The sequence below is a fragment of the Moschus berezovskii genome, chromosome 7 (assembly GCF_049115385.1).
Source record: "Moschus berezovskii isolate FMDL1 chromosome 7, NW_MosBer_1.0, whole genome shotgun sequence".
Taxonomy (NCBI): domain Eukaryota; kingdom Metazoa; phylum Chordata; class Mammalia; order Artiodactyla; family Moschidae; genus Moschus; species Moschus berezovskii.
Window position 1 is genome coordinate 119,534,916 of NC_142466.1, and position 21,292 is coordinate 119,556,207.

Sequence of the window (21,292 nt, forward strand, 5' to 3'; positions counted from 1 at the left end):
AGAAGTTAACATTTGAGATTTTGAAACAAATTCTGACCATGTTGCACAGAAACGCAGTTCTGCACCATCTCGCATTCTGAGATCATTTAAGATCAAGCACGGACCCTATTCTGGCCTCAGTGGACTGGGGTGTGCGGTGGGGGCTCCGAGGCAGACACGTGGGGCTGGGGGTCCCGCAGGGGCACCTGTTGCCCCAGCGTCCCTGCCATCACTAACCTCTGCATGCAGGTCAGACTGAGCAATTTTCCAAACGTTTATTTTCCTTCCTCTCTGAATGGTGAGAGGTCTCAGAATTTGCTCAATAAAATTAAGCAAAGTTCCCTCTCTGCCAGGTCTGCTACAATTTTATGTGTCAATGTGGATGGGGACACAGGGTGCAATAAAAAGCGGGACATCAACACTTTTTTGTCACCCTAATGTAGTAAGGCTTTTCCAAGTAGGAGACAACCTGCAGGGTGAAGTTCATTCCGTGGATCTTTTTTGTTGAGCTGAACTGCCTTTTCTCCTTTTAGTATTAATTGAATCTAGAATTTACTCTGAAAAATGAGGGTGTGAAACTGTGTGATTTATGAGGTCTTCTACAAATTTAATATTTTTATGAACTTCATGAACCTGAAGAGTTGAGATCGTGTATGTCATTAGCCACGCTGATTCAAGTATGGCTTTTGTATCACATAAGACTGTGGACTTATAATTTGATAATTTGGTCCAAAAGGTATATTTGTATTAGTCAAATATTGGAATAGCTCTGTGTATTAAGTTTATACATCTTTTACTCAAAAACTTTTCTTTTGGATGAATGCTTTTCACCTCCCCAGGACTGGGATAAAGTTACCTAGCTATGCATTGTCTCTTTTTGAATTACTGTGTGTATTCACACCTTAAGAAAGCAAGCTTTTGCAGAAACTGATAAATAACACAATTGTTAGGTTTAGGAAGTAAATTATACGTCATCCATTTGAACCTAAACCTTAAACTGCATGTCCCATCCAGCCCACAGATCTCACCTCCGTGCCTGGAGAGGGTTACAGGAATCCTCTTAGTGATGAACTACTCCATGCTGCTCTGTGGAGCCTGACCCGACCGCGGTCACGGTTCACATCTGGAATGCTGCTGGGGTGGAGCCTGTGACCCCCACGTCCAGGGGCCAGCATCCCAGACATGCACCAGAGGTGAGCATCCTGACATGTCCTCCAAGGTGGATGAGCACGCCAAGCCAGAGAGGCCCTCACAGGCTCCACGTGGGCCACCCGGGAGGGCTCCCTACTCCCTGAATTTCAGCCCCCATCTTCAAAATAGGAGCCACCAAAGCTACCTTTTACAGCATCTGAGAGGCCCCTATGAACACACACATGAAATGCACATATAGACTCAAAATAGTTAGAATAAGAGAGTATCTAATAAAACAATATCCATAAAAAAATCACGCACTTACCACTTCTTTGTGGGTTGCACTTTCTACATTAATGCCATTAACCTGAAAAGATGACAAATCAAGAATTTTGAGGATAATAATTGATGAGTCTCAGTTCAGAACTAACAGGAACGAACATGCAACGGAGCTAAGGATGGAAGTTCAAGATACTGACCTGGAGCAGGGCATCCCCTACGAACAGCATCCCTGTCTGGTCGGCTGCAGGGTCGTAAAAGGGGCAACAGTGTTAGCAGAGACTCAGACACCGTGCTCCTTGTGGGGGCGGCTGACGCAGAGTCTGCAGCGGCTGGTACAGTAGTGCAGGTGTGTGTGCGTGCACGCGGGCATGGGAGCCTGGGTGGGGTAACGTGTGCATGTGTGCGCATGTGTGAGTGTGCGTGTGTGCGTGTAAGTGTGCACGCATGTGGATGTGCATGTGGGCGGCAGTCTGCGCGTGTGCACAGGCATGCACACTGAGTGTGTGTGTGCACTCGTGTGAATGTGCGTGCATGTGCGTGCATGCGGGAGTCTGTGGGTGAATGTGTGCGCGTGTGCACAGGCATGCACACTGAGTGTGTGTGTGCACTCGTGTGAATGTGCGTGCATGTGCGTGCATGCGGGAGTCTGTGGGTGAATGTGTGCGCGTGTGCACAGGCATGCACACTGAGTGTGTGTGTGCACTCGTGTGAATGTGCGTGCATGTGCGTGCATGCGGGAGTCTGTGGGTGAATGTGTGCGCGTGTGCACAGGCATGCACACTGAGTGTGTGTGTGCACTCGTGTGAATGTGCGTGCATGTGCGTGCATGCGGGAGTCTGTGGGTGAACGTGTGCGCGTGTGCACAGGCATGCACACTGAGTGTGTGTGTGCACTCGTGTGAATGTGCGTGCATGTGCGTGCATGCGGGAGTCTGTGGGTGAACGTGTGCGCGTGTGCACAGGCATGCACACTGAGTGTGTGTGTGCACTCGTGTGAGTGTGCGTGCATGTGCGTGCATGCGGGAGTCTGTGGGTGAACGTGTGCGCGTGTGCACAGGCATGCACACTGAGTGTGTGTGTGCACTCGTGTGAATGTGCGTGCATGTGCGTGCATGCGGGAGTCTGTGGGTGAACGTGTGCGCGTGTGCACAGGCATGCACACTGAGTGTGTGTGTGCACTCGTGTGAATATGCGTGCATGTGCGTGCATGCGGGAGTTTGTGGGTGAACGTGTGCGCGTGTGCACAGGCATGCACACTGAGTGTGTGTGTGCACTCGTGTGAATGTGCGTGCATGTGGGAGTCTGTGGGTGAGCGTGTGCATGTGTGCACAGGTGGGCATCTGTGTGTGCACATGTGCATGTCCGTGCACACGTGTGGTGTGAGAGCGTGCGCACGTGTGCGGGTGTGCGGAAATGCAGTGTCACAGCACCAGCCCCTCCAGTGCAGCTACACATTCAGCTGATTTTAAGCACATTAAGAGAGTTCCTTTCCAAACGCAGAGCCTTGTTTAACGAGAAGCACAAATGAAGGATTTCATTACACATGTGGAAAGTCTGATCCCCATTTTCCATTGTCGACACAGACAATAAAATAGGAATTCTAGAAGTCCCTTAGGATTTCCCCCTCTTTCCTGGGAACACATTTACACAGACTGTTTTAATTAAAGGGAATGTGCCCAGAATATTAAAGGAAAAAGGAAAGAAAACCTTTGCATTGTACAGTCTGAGTATAATCTCTACAGCACATTTCCACTTAATTTTTCTATTATCATAGGGAAAGAAAGAAACCTCCTTTTAACAAGACTGAACAAATTTGCACCAAATGTAAAGCATTTTCAGTGTAAATCCTGACAGCTGTCTTTTCTTTACTGCAAGTGCCTGACTTCGGCTCTGCTCGCCCAGGGACCCCCTCTGAGGGGCCCAGCTTGTAGCAACACTCTGTCGTCCACACACGAGACAGAGCCGGGAGCCCCCTACCCCCACCCCTCGCCGGCTTGGATGTTTGAGAGATCTGGGTTGATTTCAGTAACTGATCATTTGGGCCACTTGTTTTTGCTCTTCCTGGGCCTTAAGTTCCCATTCTTATGTTTAAATTCACCAACAAAGAAGGATCCCTGGAAATCCAAGCCTCCTCCCACCTCAGTGAAAACAGGACCCCAGGTCCCCTCTCTCTCTGCTGGCGATCCTGGTCTCGCCATGTGACCAGGTCTGCTGTGTAATTTCCAGGTCCTGTCAGTAGAGAACCTCTGTGTTCTCAAAGCCCCCCCATGGTTACTGCCGAAGGCGTCTGCAACCACAGTAAGAAACAGCAGGACTGGTGCAGGCACAGCACAGGTGAGTGACGGCCTGAGACCCACACTGAGCGCATTTTCACAGGTTTCTTTTGCCTTCATCTAGATTTGTTTTATGTCTTTGGTTAAATACTGAAAACCAAGTAATAAGCTATTCTTTTAACAGTGGCATTCTTTAAACTCCAGAAAAATATTTAATGTCAATTGTTAATGTTAGTTCTAGTCATTAACTATATTAAATTTTGTTGAAAATAAAACAGTCTTTACACCACTAAACGCAATGGTATTTTAGGTAACTGATGAAGTTACCGTTTACAGAGACTTTGCCCAGAAAACCTCCACTGCCCATTAGGTGAGACCTACTGATAGAGCCTGCTCTGTCTGTCTCCATCATTTAAGAAAGCCAGTTTAAAAGACTTCCTAATTAAATCTTTGAAGTGCTGTCCCTTTGATGGACACTTTTAGTCCTAAAAAACAAACTGGTGGTGGTGATTTAGTTGCTAAGCTGTATCTGACTCTTGCGACCCCATGGACTGTAGCCCACCAGGCTCCTCTGTCCATGGGATGTTCCAGGCAAGAACACTGGAGTGGGTTGCCATGCCCTCCTCCAGGGGATCTTCCCGACCCAGGGATCAAACCCACATATTCTGCATTGCAGGTGGATTCTTTGCTGACTGAGCCACCAAGGCAAGTGGTAGGATGGATGATAAACCAGTATCATGGGAGTTTGACTTTAATTTAAAATGTTAATTAATGTTCCTAAATAAAATAAACGTTTTGGTCAGATTAAGACAGGTCAGTGGATTTCAGTTGAATATGGCTCCAATTTATTTCTGTGGTAACCTTTTCATTACATCAGGATGTAAAATGGAAATAGAGCATAATATATTTTAATCCACCTAAATATTCAAACATGCAAACCAGCTACAAGGAGATATCTATATTTCTGTTATACTTGCCTTTTCAAGTCAAATTAATTGCTATCACTAGTGTTATGTGAGGTTATGTAAATTTAATCATTCTTTGCGATACAATTGTGTTATAACAGAAATAATTTGTTTTTTCTGCAAATTAATTAATAAGATTCGGACATATTAAATATTCATTCACATAAACTTCTGGGGAATATTAGAAAATGATAATACTTCCTAAAACTCTAGTAGTAACTGCACCAGGAACCTGAGGGAGCTCCAGTGTTTCTCACACCTGCTCCATCGCCCTTCACAAGCGCTGAGTCCTTTAGGCCCAGGACCAGTAATGCGTGGGCACGGCCAGCGCCCAGCAGGGGTCACGGGCACTGCGGTCACAGGACCCGGGTTGACCCGACCCCGGCTGAGCCCCTGCCCTGCCCTCAACTCCCGAGGAGCCCTGCTTCCCGACACACGTTCACCCTCCAGCACAGCACGGTGCTGGGCTTTTTATGCTGAGAGATGGTACAGAATCCTCAGATTAAAAAGCAAGAGGCTGGGGGAGCGCTGACTCACCCCCGTGTTTACAGGGATGTGCTGTGTGCCTTGTGCGGACGCAGGCCGGCCTGAAATTACCCAAACAATCCCGGCTCCGCAGACAAGCAGACACCTGGTGTCCCCCCAGGAGGAGGCAGCCTTCTGCCACACAAGCATCACTTCAGATCAGAGGGGCGAGCTATCAGACAGCGCTCTGCGTGCCCCCACACACGCTGCAAACACGTGTGCGCTCCATTCGCTCCTTTGCTGCAAGAGCTCTTTGGTCCTCACTACAAAGCCCAGAATTTGGCGCTGGCTACTCCAGCCGTGGTCCCATGACCCAGAGTCGGAGAAGGAGAAACTGCCCTTCACAGACCCGAGTGACCAGAGCATCCTTCCGCCGTGTGGTTGCACCTCACCGTTGGCGGGGTCTGCTGTTTATGAACCACGGCGTCCTGTTCTGGAATTTACCACCGAGCCTGATGTGTCAGTCACCTGTTGCTCTCAGTGAAGAGTGACCTAAGCCGACGCTTTAGCCATTTTAGACCACCTGAAGCTTACACACTGTGAGCAGACAAGAGTGCTAGCATGTGCGTCTAAGGCGATTCAGATGAGGTTTCCTCTGGCAATTTAGGGTTAACTCATCCAGGAAGCCTGCCCTTCAGTGCGGAGGTCACCTGCACCCTGAGTGTGTGGTGCTGCAAGATGAGCGTGTGCGGAGAGGAGACCCTGACCCAGAGGTGCCAAGACGGGGTGTGGGGGAGGGCTGGGGAAGCCCCCGTCCAGCCGCCTGTCACACGCTCCTGGCTAAGCCCCCGTCCAGCTGCCTGTCACACGCTCCTGGCTAAGCCCCCGTCCAGCCGCCTGTCACACGCTCCTGGCTAAAACGGGAGAAAACTCCACCAACTTGGAAAATAAAGATGACACAGTCTGAAGAGCTGTGCTGAGGTTCCGTCCTTGGAGGACACGCAGGATGCGTGGAGCCCCGCGGCCAGCAGGCTCGGTAGGGATGCCAGTTGGGATCCACGCAGCAGAGGGTTTTAAGTAAACAGTCTGCACAACGTGCCCCCAGCCCAGCCGCTGTGGCTTCAGGCGGGAGCGCTGTGGTGGCTGACCCGGGGGGGACACGGAAGCCCCTGCCCTGCCTGGGACTGTCTTTTTGCAGCAGATGGCTGCCGTGGAGAGGGGGACTCAGCAGTAGACTTGGAGGACCAGAGCTCTGGGCTCCTTGACAGCTGACTCCCATGGGGAGAAGCCCCCGGGGACAGGGTGGGGAGGGTGGTGGGCGGCTGGGCAGAAGGGCCAGGTCCTGGCATCACAGCAGCTCCCCCACAGGCTCTGCACCCCCCACCTGACCACCTGCCCACATCCTGCCAGGCAACCTGCAGGCTGCCGTCCAGCGCCTGCTCTCGGGGCTTCTCTGGGGTCCCGCCCGTGAAACAGCCAGTCCAGGGAGCACTGGCTCTGTCGTGGGTCCTGAACAGGGACCCGCCCAGGCCCTGGGGGGTCGTCACCAAGGCGATGTGCTCCCCTCCCAAGGAGCCCACAAAGGGGGTTGAACCACCATCAGAGCAGCTGTGGACCAAAGGGCTGGAAGGTTGATAAAGTGAAGTCGCTGAGTCATGTCCGACTCTCTGCGACCCCATGGACTGTAGCCCACCAGGCTCCTCCATCCATGGGATTTTCCAGGCAAGAATACTGGAGTAGGCTGCCATTTCCCTCTCCAGGGTATCTTCACGACGCAGGGTTTGAACCCGGGTCTCCCTCATTGCAGGTAGATGTTTCACCATCTGAGCCACCAGGAAAACCCTGGAAGGTCAATGATATGCTTTTAAAAGCAAATATTCTCTTCACTTTACGAGAAAGTTTGACCACAGACACCAGTGGGATGGGCCGTGAACAGTGGCATTCCCTGAAGAAGTCGCCCGCTTCCTGAAGCCTGGAGCGCGTACGTTCGTGGACTCCTCGGGGGGCAGGGGGAACGTGGCCTCAGAAGGAGCGCCGAGGCAGGAGCTGCCATGTGGATGGAGGAGACAGAACCAGAGGGGAGGCAGGGACCAAGGGGAAGAGAAAGTTTCACACTGAATCAGCCAAATCCATTAACTAACGAAATCCCACAGGTGCGTCAAGAAGCGCCTCACCAGTCTTGTCTGACGGCAGCATTTCATGGAAGTGAGACACCAAACCAGGTGAATGCGCTGGAGAAAATCAGCACACAGGGCCTCGGAGAACCTCACACCCCAGAAGCCTCTGCAGTGCCGCCGAGCTTCATTCGACAGACCTCCAGGCTGTGGCTCCAGAAGGCAAAGAGCGGCAACAAAGTGTCTAAGCACCTGTGACAACCGCATACCCAGGGCCGATGTCTGGCCAACGTGGGAAGCCCCCATCCTCACTGAGGGGACCCTGTGACACGGCCCCACCCTGACCCCGCGGCCAGGACAGTGAAGCCACAACTGGGCATGTGACCTCCCTGCGCCTTTCCCCCCAGCTCCAAGGCTAGTGCCCCAACGTTGCCCAGGCTCTGGAACATTCTCCGGATAGCAACCTGAGTGGTTTTTTAATGTAAAGCAGACCTTTTGACCCTGCTTTGGACCACCCCCAAATGACCCCTCTTGGCCCCCTCACCCCCTTACTCGTAAACAAGAGCCAAGTCCCTCTCCGGGACAAGTCGCTGACGACCTGCCCCAGCCTCCCACGCCGCCTCTCCTCCCCAGCTGCCTCCCCCACCGGCTCTCCCTGTTTCTGAGCAAACAGGCCCATCGACCCTTCATCTTGCATCCTTCCTGAGTCTGGGATGCCGCCCGGCAGGGCCTGCTCACACCTTACTCTGCTTGATTCAAGTATTTGCTTAAGCGTCACCCACGGAGAGATTTCCGCTGACCACCTTGTAACAGCAGAGATGCTCCGTCCACTGCTCGGCATGCCCCAGTGTCATTTAATTAGGGTTAGGGTCAGGGTTAGGGTTAGGGGTCAGGGCAGTGGTCAGTGTCTGAACATGTGTTATGATCTGCTCACTGACGGCCAGTTTTCTCCCACTGGACACAAGTGTACACGGGCAGTGTCTGCCCGGAATGCCCAGAAGAGTCTGATCCATACAAGGTGGTCATTGAGAGCAGGTGGGGCGGTCTGTGGATGGATAACTGAATAAACAGTTTTGCATTCTGCTCTGACATCTGAAACTCCAATGCTTTGGCCACCTGATGAGAAGAACTGACTCATTTGAAAAGACTGAAAGATTGAAGGTGGGAGGAGACAGGGACGACAGAGGATGAGATGGCTGGATGGCATCACCGACTCAGTGGACGTGAGTTTGGGTGAACTCCGGGAGCTGGTGATGGACAGGGAGGCCTGGCGTGCTGCGGTTCATGGGGTCACAGAGAGTCGGACATGACTGAGTGACAGAAGTGAACTGAACTGAACAGTTTCCAGCCGCCCAATCCCTAGATGCAACGCCAGATGGACGTCAGGATGCTGACCCCTCTGGTCCCCATGTGAGAGCGGGAGAGAAGCCCTCCAGCTCCAGGTCCCCTCTGGGGTGACCGTGAACCTGCCTCCTCAGGGAGGGGACCAAGCCAGGAGCAGCTCTGGGGGAGGGTCCCAGCCCCGCCCCTGAGGGTCTCACCCCCAGGAGAAACCCTAACTCGGTGGCTGCTGGTGGGGTGCAGGTTACCAGGTTATCAGCGTCACGTGCACCTGCCCTCACGCATGTGGACAACTTCCCAGGGCCTGGGCTCCTGCCCTCTAAGGACCCTCCTGACACCAACACATGCGGCAGCTCGGCCAAGGGTCCCCCGGCCTGCACGATGCACGTGTCCTGAGCCACACCCTGAACATGTGAACCTGGTGAGACCATCCCGGGTCCAAGATCTCAGCTCCCTGAGCATTTAATTCGGGAGTGCAGGGTGTACAACACCCACAGTGAAGAGACGAGGGCGTGGGTGAGGCGGTCACAGCAGATGAAGGGGCGCCCTGGGGTGGGGTGGGGCTGCTCACCAGCCTGGCCAGGGCAGGATGTGGGGATGGAGAGGAGGCCCAGGCAGGCCGGATGCGGGGCCCAGAGGTGCGGGAGGCGAGGAGGACCTGGTTGGAAGACTCGCTGGGTCTGAGATGCTCGCGATACTTCCTGGAACTGGAGAGCGGAGTCTCCTTTCCGGGAGAGTCATGTCTGCACATATGGGCCCTGCCTAGGGGACCAGACCCAGGGTGCCTGCAGACACGGAGGAGGTGATCCTGTCACCCTGCAGGCCGCCTAGGCCTGTTCACACCTCCTCAGAGAAAGGAGATGCTCTTCCTGAGCTGAGCAATCTTTTTCTTATTCCTGAGAGGGTAACAGGCAGGAAGGCCAGGGGTTTCCAAATGGAGCAAATAGGCCACATGTGGCAGACATGTTTATCTCTCTCTTAAATGGCAGGAGGAAACAAACTACAAGTGTTAGATTTTTTTCCCCTTCTCTATACAAAATTAAAAGGAGGTTTCTCTTAAAATTCTTTGCTGCCATGATGATACCTGGCTCCACCTAAACTGAACTTGTCTCAATCCTTGAGCTAACCAATGCATTTTTCTTACAGAAATGTTTGTTGTAAGCTATGTAAATGAACTGTGTATTTACCCTAGACTCTTGTGTTTCTTCAAGTCGTAGGGCTCTGAGTTTTGAGACATTTCCTTTTTCTAATTAGCAGCCTGCTAGTAGCTGTATAACATCCAGCTAAAGACTAGCAGGGGGGTACTCTTTCTGCCCCCTTCTGATGTCTATGTCAGACACTTTCTCTATCTCTTTTATACTTCAATAAAACTTTATTACACAAAAGCTCTGAGCGATCAAGCCTTGTCACCAGCCCCGGACTGAATTCCTCTCCTCCAAGAATCCCAGTGTCTTTCATGGCTCAGCAACAACCTTTCATTCCCCTGTTCTTATCCTTTTCCGAAACATATTCATACCCACAAATTTAAAAATTTACTTACGAGAAAGAACTAAGAATGTTCACAAGCAGATTTGAGCAATCCTTCTCTCAATCATTAATCAGCCAGCCAGACGGTTATGGTCACATGGAAATGATTATACACTCCGAGTTCAGCAACGACTTGATTCATTCTCCCCGCAGACCCTTGCTGTAAACACAGGGGCCACTGAACCCCTGCAAGCTCTTCAAATCGCATAATTGAAGCACTTGTCTTATACAACAAAAGGATGTCAGTCCAACAGAAGTATATGCTTCTTTGAAGTACTTTGAAAACCTTGAAAAAGAACGGCCATTTGGCTCAGAGACCTGGGTCCTCATGGTTATAATTAAAGCCATATTTCCTGATAAGACTGGAATCCTTTTGTGTTGCTAAGAAGAGCAGCATAGGAGGAGTAGGCTCTTGTTTTTCCCTCCTAACAACGGCTAGGGGCTCTCCAGGAACACTGTCCCCTGCGGAAGGCAGGCAGTTTCCTGGCCTCAGGACCCTTAATGCCCACAAAGTGTGATCCACCTGCTGCAGACTCTAAGGGCGGGCTTCATGACTCTGCTGGAAAGAGGGGAAACCACAGTCAAGCTGCATCCTGAGTGTCCCTTTGGCACAAAAGAGTCTTCATGCAGAACACACATGTTGTTAAAACCTCTTTTCCACACAACTGAAGTCAAAGCCACAATGGGGGCTTCACCTCACCGTGAACAGTCCCTGCAGAAAAATATGACCGTGAGACCTCTGGCAGCATGAGGCCCGAGGTCACCAGGTTATGTGGGCAGGCCCCATGCCAGATGTGGGCCAAGTCTGAGCGTCCTGGGGGAAAGCGTGACTTGTTCCCCCAGGAGTCCAGGCATCTCATCCAGGACCTCAACACCCTGGCCCTAGACCTCATCCCCTTCAACACTCAGGCGGGCCCTCGACAACGTGGGCTCTACATTCAGTGTCAGATGTCCATCTGCCTGGGTCAGGTGGGATCATCTCCTGGACCTGCAGGAAGGACCTGATAGAACAGGGCAGATGGGCGACCCCGGGGAGCGGAGGAGCTCGTAAGAGCTGGATTCGAAAGTGCCACCAAAAAGAGTTTATCAGAAAAATATGCACTTTGATGGAAAGCCACCTGCCCAGTAGTCACTCGCCCTACACCCTCTGACCTCCTGGGAGAGGCAGCTCTTCCAAAGGCCATCATCACCATTTCAGCACCATGGCCAGTGGCCTCCCTGCCTGGCCCCGCGGCTATGATGCGATTTTACACTGGAACCTCGTCACACTGACCCTCCATCCACTGCCTCCCCCCGCCCAGAGGTCTGTCTTTCCTGAGAAATCACTGCCATGTCCATGTCTCCTGGGGTCAATGTGATGCCACACTGAGGGCCAGTATCTCTCTTAAGGGCTGGCGGGATAGGGGATGAGAACACAGACAGCTGTGAAATAAGACGGCAGGCGGATGGCCAGGCGACACACAGCGGCTGTCTTCCCACTGAAAACAGTGCACTATACTCCAAACTGCGGCCATGCACACATGGGCATGCGGCTGCTTTTACCTGCGAGGTCTCTGAATATCTTCGATATGACCACGGGGACGCCGTGTTCCACGCCGCCCTGGAAGACAGGTGCAGGGGTGCAGTGAAGACGGAGCGGGAACCTTTGCGGGGAGTGTTGGGGGAACAGCGACGCATTCATACCTTTATGCTCAGGCCCAGGCCGCCCACAGGCTGTCTGCGAAGCGTAACAGTTCTGTGCTTTAAAGAATTTAGAACACAAACCCGGGTTAGGTTAAAACGGACAATCAGAAAGCGAATGCAAAATGTATACATTAACTTCTTTTTAAAACTTCAGACACACGGGGGACATATGTATACCTATGGATGATTCATGCTAATGTTTGGCAGAAAGCAACATAATTCTGTAAAGCAATTATCCTTCAGTTTAAAAATTTTTAAAAACTTCAGTGGCCGTTTATATTTCCAAAGGGGAGCTGCCTAATGACTACAGCGACGGCACCATTTCAAACCTGCACTCGGCAGTGCTACAGGGAAACAGACAGCCTGGTAAGAAACAGTCGCACCGTGCTGGTTTAAGATCCACCCCGAGGTCCTGCAAAGTTGGTCATCTCACCCCCGATCTGGCTCTGAGGGATGGAGGCCCCATTTCCAGGCAGCAGATGGCGGGGCTACAGAGCACATGCTCAGCCCCCTCTTTCTAAAGTCTGTCATCTCCACTGACCCCCAGAGAGGCTGCCTGTGCACCGTGCTGCTCTGCACAGCTCACCATTTTTAGATCAGCCCTCAAGCAATCGATGCTAACTTGTGAACGATCGATCATTTCACGTCCTGACCCGGTTTAAAGCCGCCAGTGCTGACGAGAAGCTGAGACTAACCCTGCCGTGGCTGACGAGTCGGTCACACCACTTCTCACGTGTTCAAACATGTAAGGTGTGTGTTTGGTCTAAACTGACTATTTGTCAGTGAACAGGGTTGGCCTAGGATTGATGCAGTGGTGCAGGAAGTGTGTTCACCTCCAAATGTAACAACGGGAATAATAAAAAGGATGCACATTGCTTTGATAATTGCTGTAAAAATTGGAGAGAGTCGCAGCAAATACATTGGCATATGGCCAATATGGAGGATAATTACAAAGGGTTCTGCTCGCTACTTTTCAACTTTATATATGTTGAAAAATTACATAATTAAAGGAAAAAGTTGTAAAATGTTTAGTAGACTATGCAAAATACTTTGCTATGATGATTTTAGTTACTTAAAGTTTCACGGAAAGGCAAAGTTTTATCTCTCATTTCCTTATCAAGTGGCTTGTGTGCACTCACACAAACACATATAAGCCATTATTTATTCTATCCTTAAACTAAATCACAGTGTAAACTTTTATAATGCATTTGGCCCATCTGTTCACTCTCTGTGGGCTTCCCAGATGGCTCAGTGGCAAAGAATCTGCCTGCAATGCAGGAGATGAGGATTCAATCCCTGAGTCGGGAAGATCCCCTGGAGGAGGAAATGGCAGCCCACTCCAGGATTCTGGCCTGGGGAAGCCTGTGGACAGCGGAGGCTGGCGGGCTACAGCCCACGGGGTTGCAAAGAGTCAGACACGACTGAGCACACACACACATTCACTGTTTCAAGGTTTTCATGTTTTCAAAGCCGAACTGTCCTTGTTGAAGAGAAGTAGACTATGGATTGAGTCCACACACATTTAATGAGCGATTGCACAGTGCTGAGGGCCAGGACCAGGGAGAATTCCACAAGAGTCAGAGTCACGAGGGCCTGGCAGCTGGGAAATTCCTAGGAACTCGCTGACAACCCATCATCCACTTGGGAAAACGCTGCCTGCCCTCCTCAGAAGGTGTGAGACTGGCCTCCCTGGTTAGACCCTCAGCTCCCGCTTCCACCCAGAGACGGCGCCCAGGTCCCTCCTCAGGACCGACCCCTGCTCTCCAGGGCCCATTCTGTGCCTTTTGGACCCATTTACACACAGGCCCCCACCACCACCACCAGTCCTCGCCTATGGAAACATCTCTTCTGGAAATGACCCACCCAAGGACAAGGGCGGTGGCCCTTCTAAGACACGCAGACTTCAAACAGGACTGACTCCTCAACAGCACGTGTACAGGGCTAGTTAGCAATTGCCACAAGCAGGGTTTCTCCCGACTCAAAGTAAGCCAGTCAGTCACAAGCCTTGAGGTTGGCTCGGGGCCAGCGTACGAAGTGCCCAGAACACACAGAGAAAGGCTCTGGGCCCGACTGTAATTTCTCTGATCACTCTGTATCTGTGATATGAGCTAGACAAGGCCTGTGAAGAAGGCCAAGCACACACAGGACGTGATTCCAGAAGAGAGACAGGAGCAGACGCCCCCAGGATCCAACTGAGGTCCCTCATCCTGGACCGGAGGAGCAGGGGCCAGACAGGGAGAGCAGGTGTCCCCCCAGGGCCACGTCCTCCACCAACACAGGGCTCCCTGGCGTCGGCTCCCGGCTCCCGAATCCCATCTGCTCTCTGCGTCTCCACCACGTCAACCGCCAGCTCCCTCGCTGCCCCGGGGCCCCTCACTGCTCACCTGTGTTCTCCAGCTCTTCGTTTCCATTCCTGAGATTTCTGCAGATCTACTTCGCAGCTCCAACGTTTCGTTTCTAAATGTTATGTGACTTGTGCACTGAGATTCTGATTTCATTTATTTTCTTTATTCTCTTTCGCTGGTTTCACAAAGGCTGGATCACTTTATACAATCCCTCCTTCCTTTGTCAGACTGTTAGAACTTTCTGCTTAGTCTTCAGACACAGTGAACACATGCCTTTTACGTGACGCACTTGACTCTGCAGCTCGATGTCTCTGCAGACCCATCTCTGCACCTCTGATAGTGGTGGCTTTCTTCCCCGGGTTTATCCCCACAGTCCCTGCGAACCCAGACTGGGAATCCTCTCAGGCCCCGGTGGAAAGTGTGCGTGTTCCTCCAGAAGGCCTGCACCTTCCGTCTGCGTGCACCACGGCCCCTGAACCTGACACCACCTAACTGCATTTTCAGTGGGAGGATTTTCAGGCCACACGGGAAGCGTAACCACAGCGCAAGAGCCAAGTGAGGGGCGGTCGGGATTAGTGTCCTCGGGGGCGTTTGCCTGGCTTTGCCCCTCTTCCTTCAGAAGCCAGTGCCGGCCAGGCGAGAACTCTCTCCGCGGGGGCACTGTCTTCCAGCTCACACTCTCCACGTGTGACTGGGGGCCTCCTCCCTCCGGGGACGGTCTACGCTCGGTCCTCTCTCCTGGCTCAGCCCCGGTCCTCCTCCTGAGGTCCGCTTTCCCGCGCTGCCCAGCTCAGGCTGGACACCAAACACTAGTCCAGGGACTGGCCCAGGCTGGGCCCACACTGCGCGCTGTCGTCAGCATCGCCAGCGTCTGCTGCCGCCTGTCCTCTCCTCTAGCTGCTCTGGGCGCAGCCGTGAGAAGTTACCGGCAGCACCCAGGCCCTCAGGCAGCAGAGGAGCAGCTACGGGTTGCCTCAACCCTGCAATTAACCCTGTGAGCGCAGACCAACAACTTCCGCTGTTTCTTCATTTCCCGAACTGAGGGTATGGAATTCTCTAAAGTACACCTCAGCCATAAATGTGCTACGACTTAAAGTGCCAGAAACAACACAGAGATCTTTTAAATTCTTTCTTCCTGTCACTACCTTTTACTCCATCGCTGCATTCATTCAAGCCACAAATGTAACCTCACAGTTTAGAAAAATATGTCAAATGTACAGACACCATTATAAAAATGAAGCAATCTAAACAGAAAGTCTGAAACATGAGAACAAGCCAGCGTCTTCATATGGCAAAGCACATTCTCTCTTTAGGAGATAATTAGAAAACCCAGAGATTTTAACTATTCAGAGTGCCGTGTTGATCAGAAGAGACAGGAATATAAATGAAATACAAAGACTCTGATGTTGAATCAGCAGATTTGAGAATCTATGGGTTTTATAAAAGGGTAAACTCAGCTTTCTCTCCCTCCTTCCTGATAAGAACATCCACCCGGAACTGATTCAATGCTTATTTTTTCAGCAGTTTCATGAACACTAATATAAGTCTCCTCCTTAATCCTGTCTTCTCAAACAGACACTCAAGAGTATAAGTGCAACCCAAGGTGTGAAGCTCAGTGCAAACTGGGTCAGCTTTCGAGGGAACCAGATCCCCTCCAGTGTCACCTTGTGAGCAAGTGCTTGGTCACAGAGCCTGTCGGTTGTGAAACGAGCGTGAACCTGCCACTGACAACAGAGCTCGAAATGTAAGGATCAGTCAGCAGCGTTATTTCTGTTAAGAGAGCCGACCTTGCAATTCAAAGCACCAGTGTGAGCCATCCTCACAGGAGTGGGGCGTCTGCCCTTAGGCTCCAGCAGGCTTTGCGGCCCCAGTGACAAGCTGGCTTCTGCTTGACATTACATGGGTGGTGGTGCTGTTTGGTTGCTCAGTCATGTCCGACTCTTTAAAGCCCCATGGACTGCAGGATGCCAAGCTTCCCTGTCCTTCACCATCTTCCAGAGCTTGCTCAAACTCACATCCATTGAGTCAATGATGCCATCTAGTCATCTCATCCTCTGTCACCCCCTTCTCCTGCCCTCAGTCTTTCCCAGCATCAGGGTCTTTTCCTGTGAGTTGGTTCTGCCCATCAAGTGACCAAAGTACTGGAGCCCCAGCATCAGTCATGGATGGTGAGACGCAGTAAACGTGTGCTGAATCCAGTGATGCACCTTTCATCTCCTGGGACCCATGCAGGGACTCAAGGTTCAGTGAGATGTGAAACTGACACTCATTTCTTCTGCTGGTCAGCCGGGAAATAATTATTACACCCCCCTCTCCCGCAACTCAGAGCAATTTTAGATGATGGAAAATAATTGCTCTCCATCAGGTTTCTGTTGGAGGTTAATATGAACATAAGAGAATCACTGTGTTCTGATACCCCCAGAGGCGCTTGCTATATGATCTGCAGAAATAGCCGTGACTGCTGTTGGAAGTCGTCTTTTTCATTCTCCAAACACATGATAAATTCTCAGGTCAAGGTTAGTTTTATTTTTATAATCAACTGAAGAACACGGGTTTCAACTGTTTCTCCAATCAATGGGATTGAATCCAGTGGGATTCTGAGTCTGGTGTAGAGAAAGCATTCTGATCTTAGGAGCTGAACATGTTCTTCTTGGTCCAAAAATGTCCTCTGAGTCCCCCTCACAGTTACCCAACCCAGATACACACGTCTATTCAAGAATATTTCACTCCTTTCCTACAAATGAGGCTTCCTCTGGAAGCAGCAGAGATCAATAAAGATGGAGCCAGGAGGCTGAGAATATAACCTCGGGAACCACCCTCTGATATATAGCAGGCAATTTCAACATCAAGCTTCAGGCACCAATAAATCACTTGAAACTGTAAACATAAATTTATGAACATACACCCATTTTTCTTCTGAAGGATCCAATAATTTTCATCAAGAAGGTAACCTTGGGCAGAGAATCTGACACTGAATTCTAAAAAGTATAATTTATATTTCTTGGAAAATAGACAGGAATCTGTATGCAGGTCAAGAAGCAATAGTTAGAACCAGACGTGAAACAACAGACGGGTTCCAAATTGGGAAAGGAGTACGTCAAGGCTGTATATTGTAACCCTGCTATTTAACCTATGTGCAGAGTACATCACAATCTGGAATTAAGATTGCCTGGAGAAATATCAATACCTTCAGACACGCAGATGACACCACCCTTATGGCAGAAAGTGAAGAGGAACTAAAGAGCCTCTTGACAAAAGTGAAAGAGGAGAGTGAAAAAGCTGGTTTAAAACTCAACATTCAGAAAACTAAGATCATGGCATCTGGTCCCATCACTTCATGGCAAATAGATGGGTAAACAGTGGAAACAGAAAAGCTATGACCAACCTAGATAGCATATTAAAAAGCAGAGACATTACTTTGCCAACCAAGGTCCGTCTAGTCAAGGCTATGGTTTTTCCCGTGGTCATGTATGGATGTGAGAGTTGGACTATAAAGAAAGCTGAGCGCTGAAGAATTGATGCTTTTGAACTGTGGTGTTGGAGAAGACTCTTGAGAGTCTCTTGGACTGCAAGTAGATCCAACCAGTCCATCCTAAAGGAAATCAATCCTGAATGTTCATTAGAAGGACTGATGCTGAAACTGAAACTCCAATACTCTGGCCACCTGATGCAAAGAGCTGACTCATTTGAAAAGACCCTGATGCTGGGAAAGATTGGGGGCAGGAGAAGGGGACGACAGAGAATGAGATGGTTGGATGGCATCACCGACTCAATGGACATGAGTCTGAGTGAACTCCAGGATTTCGTGATGGACAGGGAGGCCTGGCGTGCTACAGGTCATGGGGTTGCCAAGAGTTGGACACGACTGAGTGACTAAACTGAACTGGACAATATAGTGTAGAAACATTACCTGTTTTTACTATAACTTATCTCAAACTTTCTATTGATTACAAATTCACCAGGTGACACTTTTAAGTGGTTACAGAATCACCCTGGCTGCTTCCTCCTGACCCCTTTCCACCCACCACCCATGATCCTGAGAGCACGTGGAAGGTAATTAGCAAAGGGATGGACCTTGTGCAGGTGAGCAGGAGGCTGCCCCACCTGTTGGAGAGGGAAACTCTTGGCTCTGAGGGACTCTTCTGAAGGAGGCGGGTCTGCAGGATCCATGGGGCGGGGTGGGGGGTGTCCTCCAGAGGACGGGATGCAGAACCTGGGCCTGAGGGTCCAGGAGGAGCGTCCTGTCTCCCGCCCTCATTGTGAGGCTCCGCCACCCTGGATGTGCAGGGGACGCCCTCGACCAAGGCCCGCAGCCAGAACGGGGGCAGGACTCGGGGGTGGCGCGGCCTTGGGCTCCAAGACAGAAGGAGGAGGATGCCATCCAGGGGGCGACGTACGTGTAAGGACACGGGGGCAAGGTTGTGGTGCCGTCGGTGACGTCAGGGCGCCCTCGCTGATGACGGCACGCTGACCACAGGACTGCGGACAGACCAGGTGGAAGCGTCCTGCCCACGTCGTCTCTGCAGTAAAGGTTACAAGGACTCAGAAACCCCACAAAGAAGGGGTCTCCAGTGCCCCCAGAAGAGCCAGCCCACCTGGGGACAGCAGAGCCTTGGGGTACTTCCAGAATTCTTCCAGAATGTATCCATAGCCACTTAAGCCCACTGGGAGGAAAACTGGAAACTTCAAATATATCGTGTTATATATTTAATACATCATCTGCAGTAGTATCAAGTAAAATTTGGAGATAAAACTTGCAAAACCATTGTTTCCTACTCTTTACTCAATATTCTAAAACAAACAATACATATTTCTTACCTTTAAGCACATTCCACTTATAATTGAAGCCGAGAAGGACCAAGCTTTATGTGAACACTCTATTTGCGTCCATGGAGGTGGCAGGTGGATGCTGCAAAGCACCTGCTGTGCCTTTTGCTGCCTGTGGTTCCGGGGAGAAACCCCGGAGTTCTTACTCCTTCAGGAAGGCGATGACCTTGCTCATCACAGCTCTCTAGTTTCCCATGAGAATATGTTCAGTCTCATGGTGTGCTGTCTGGGGATGTTTTTAACATAAAGCTCCTCAAGGAAAATATATTAATAAAGAAATTAAGAAAGCCATCGAGACAGCAAACAGTACGAACTTGAAAAGATACTTTGCTTTGCAGTAACGCGGGCATCAGGCCACATCCTGCAGGACCCCCTGGGAGCTTCGTCTGGGAGCCCCTCTCGCGTATCGGCGTGACACGGTCTAGACAAGCCCTGGGCCTGCAGACGCGGAGGCACTTACCTTTGCACTGGGGCCGCTGCCACTAACACAGACGACATCCTGTCTCTGAATTGTCAGCACCTCTTTCATCAGCTTCAGGCGGACGTCATAGGCGTGGCCAGACACTTCGTCGTGCAACAAGGCGATCCCAGTTTTGGTCTGAAACAGAGCAGAGGTGGGAGGTGTGAGGACAGACAGCTGGGGCAAAACGTGCCTGAGTCTGAAACACGCTGTGTGCTCATCACACACCCGCACATTGGACAAGGGTTTGATTCAGTTTAGTCCAGTCGCTCAGTCGTGTCTGACTCCCTGTGACCCCATGGACTGCAGCACGCCAGGCCTCCCTGTCCATCACCAGCTCCCGGAGTCCACCCAAACCCATGTCCATTCAATCAGTGATGCCATCCAATCATGTCATCCTCTGTCGTCTCCTCCTGCCCTCAATCTTTCCCAGCATCAGGGTCTTTTCAAATGAGTCAGCTCTTCGCATCAGGTGGCCAAAGGATTGGAGTTTCAGCTTCAACATCAGTCCTTCCAATGAGTATTCAGGACTGATCTCCTTTAGGATGGACCGGTTGGATCTCCTTGCAGTCCAAGGGACTCTCAAGAGTCTTCTCCAATGCCACAGTTCAACAAAATCGTGGGATTTTTTAAAATATTTCTTCCTGATCACTTTTTATAGGGTTTGTATAAAACACGTTTTTAGCAAGAGAAGAATGGATGAGTCAGAAAGTCACCCCGGATAAACTAGCCAACTAGAGAAGGTGGCTCCTCCACATGGGGTCACGGACGCGCCCCAGGCTGAGCGGGGCCTGGTCAGTGGGCGGCACGGGTCGTGGGAGACCACTAGAACAGCCACCCTGTCCCCCCGGTGCCTGCACAGAGCTCTGGCCAGCACGGCCTCAGACACAGTCCCACACCTGGGGGAGGGGCGAGGGCAGGTAGGATGCTCGGTGAGGCCGCTGGGGTCTGGTCCACCACCCAGGACCAGATGCCGGTCCCAGAACCCGCAGAGCCCCAGCCAGGCTCTGAGGGCAAGCGCCAGCCAGGCCCCACAGAGCCCTGGCCAGGCCCTGGGGGCAAGCGCCAGCCAGGCCCCACAGAGCCCCGGCCAGGCCCTGGGGGCAAGCACTGGCAGGGGCGAGGCTGGAGCAGAAACAACGGATCACATGGACCCTGAGGTGGGGGCTGGTGGACACTGACCCGTGGTCAACACAGAGCTTTCCTGCTGAAGGAGCTGAATACTAAGAACAAAGAAACAGTAGCGTGGTGTGATTTCCCTCTTATAGTAACAGTGGGATGCGATTCCTGCTAAAAACCTTCACTGTAGATAAAACAGGATATTTAATACGTGTCTAGGGTCAAAACAACACTACGTGTCACTAACATTACTGTATATACAACAGATAACCAACGGAGACCTACTGTTTGGGGAACTATAGCCTAATATCCTGCAGCAGTCTAGACGGGGACACTGAATCACTTTGCTGAGCAACTAGAACCCATATGGCCCTGTGAGTCAACTATTCTCCAACTTGGGGCCGCCCAGGTGGCTCAGCGGTAAAGACTCTGCCTGCGGTGTGCGAGACATGGGCTCCATCCCCGGGTCAGGAAGGCGCCCTGGAGAAGGAAATTTCAACCCACCCTAGTATTCCTGCCTGGAGAATCCCATGGGCAGAGGAACCTGGCGGGCTACAGCCCATGGGGTTGCAAATGAGTCGGATGCAACTGAGTGACTAAATAAAAATGTTTAAAAATACTCCAATATAAAATGTTTTCAAAGGGTCAGATGCACTGATTGTGATTCCTTGAGAAGGACCGTGTCCTCACATTCTCCACAGTGGAAAGTGAGCAGCAAAAGATAACACCAAACCTCCTTCTCAACAAAACTGATGAATAAACGTCTACATCACCACAGATCA

At 51.2% G+C, this 21,292-nt stretch overlaps 1 protein-coding gene across 1 annotated transcript in view; it reads right to left on the bottom strand.

Moving 5' to 3' along the window:
• SNTG2 (syntrophin gamma 2) overlaps positions 1-20,970 on the bottom strand; it is a 77,585-nt gene extending 56,615 nt beyond the window's left edge. The window contains exons 1-7 of the mRNA XM_088837793.1: positions 20,906-20,970; positions 20,158-20,290; positions 19,392-19,529; positions 11,760-11,816; positions 11,619-11,676; positions 1,590-1,633; positions 1,436-1,477 (exon numbers count right to left, since the gene is read on the bottom strand). Of these exons, the coding sequence (XP_088693919.1) occupies positions 1,436-1,477; positions 1,590-1,633; positions 11,619-11,676; positions 11,760-11,816; positions 19,392-19,529; positions 20,158-20,290; positions 20,906-20,970 (537 nt within the window). The remainder of the gene's footprint in view (positions 1-1,435; positions 1,478-1,589; positions 1,634-11,618; positions 11,677-11,759; positions 11,817-19,391; positions 19,530-20,157; positions 20,291-20,905) is intronic.
• Positions 20,971-21,292: the final 322 nt, after the last annotated feature.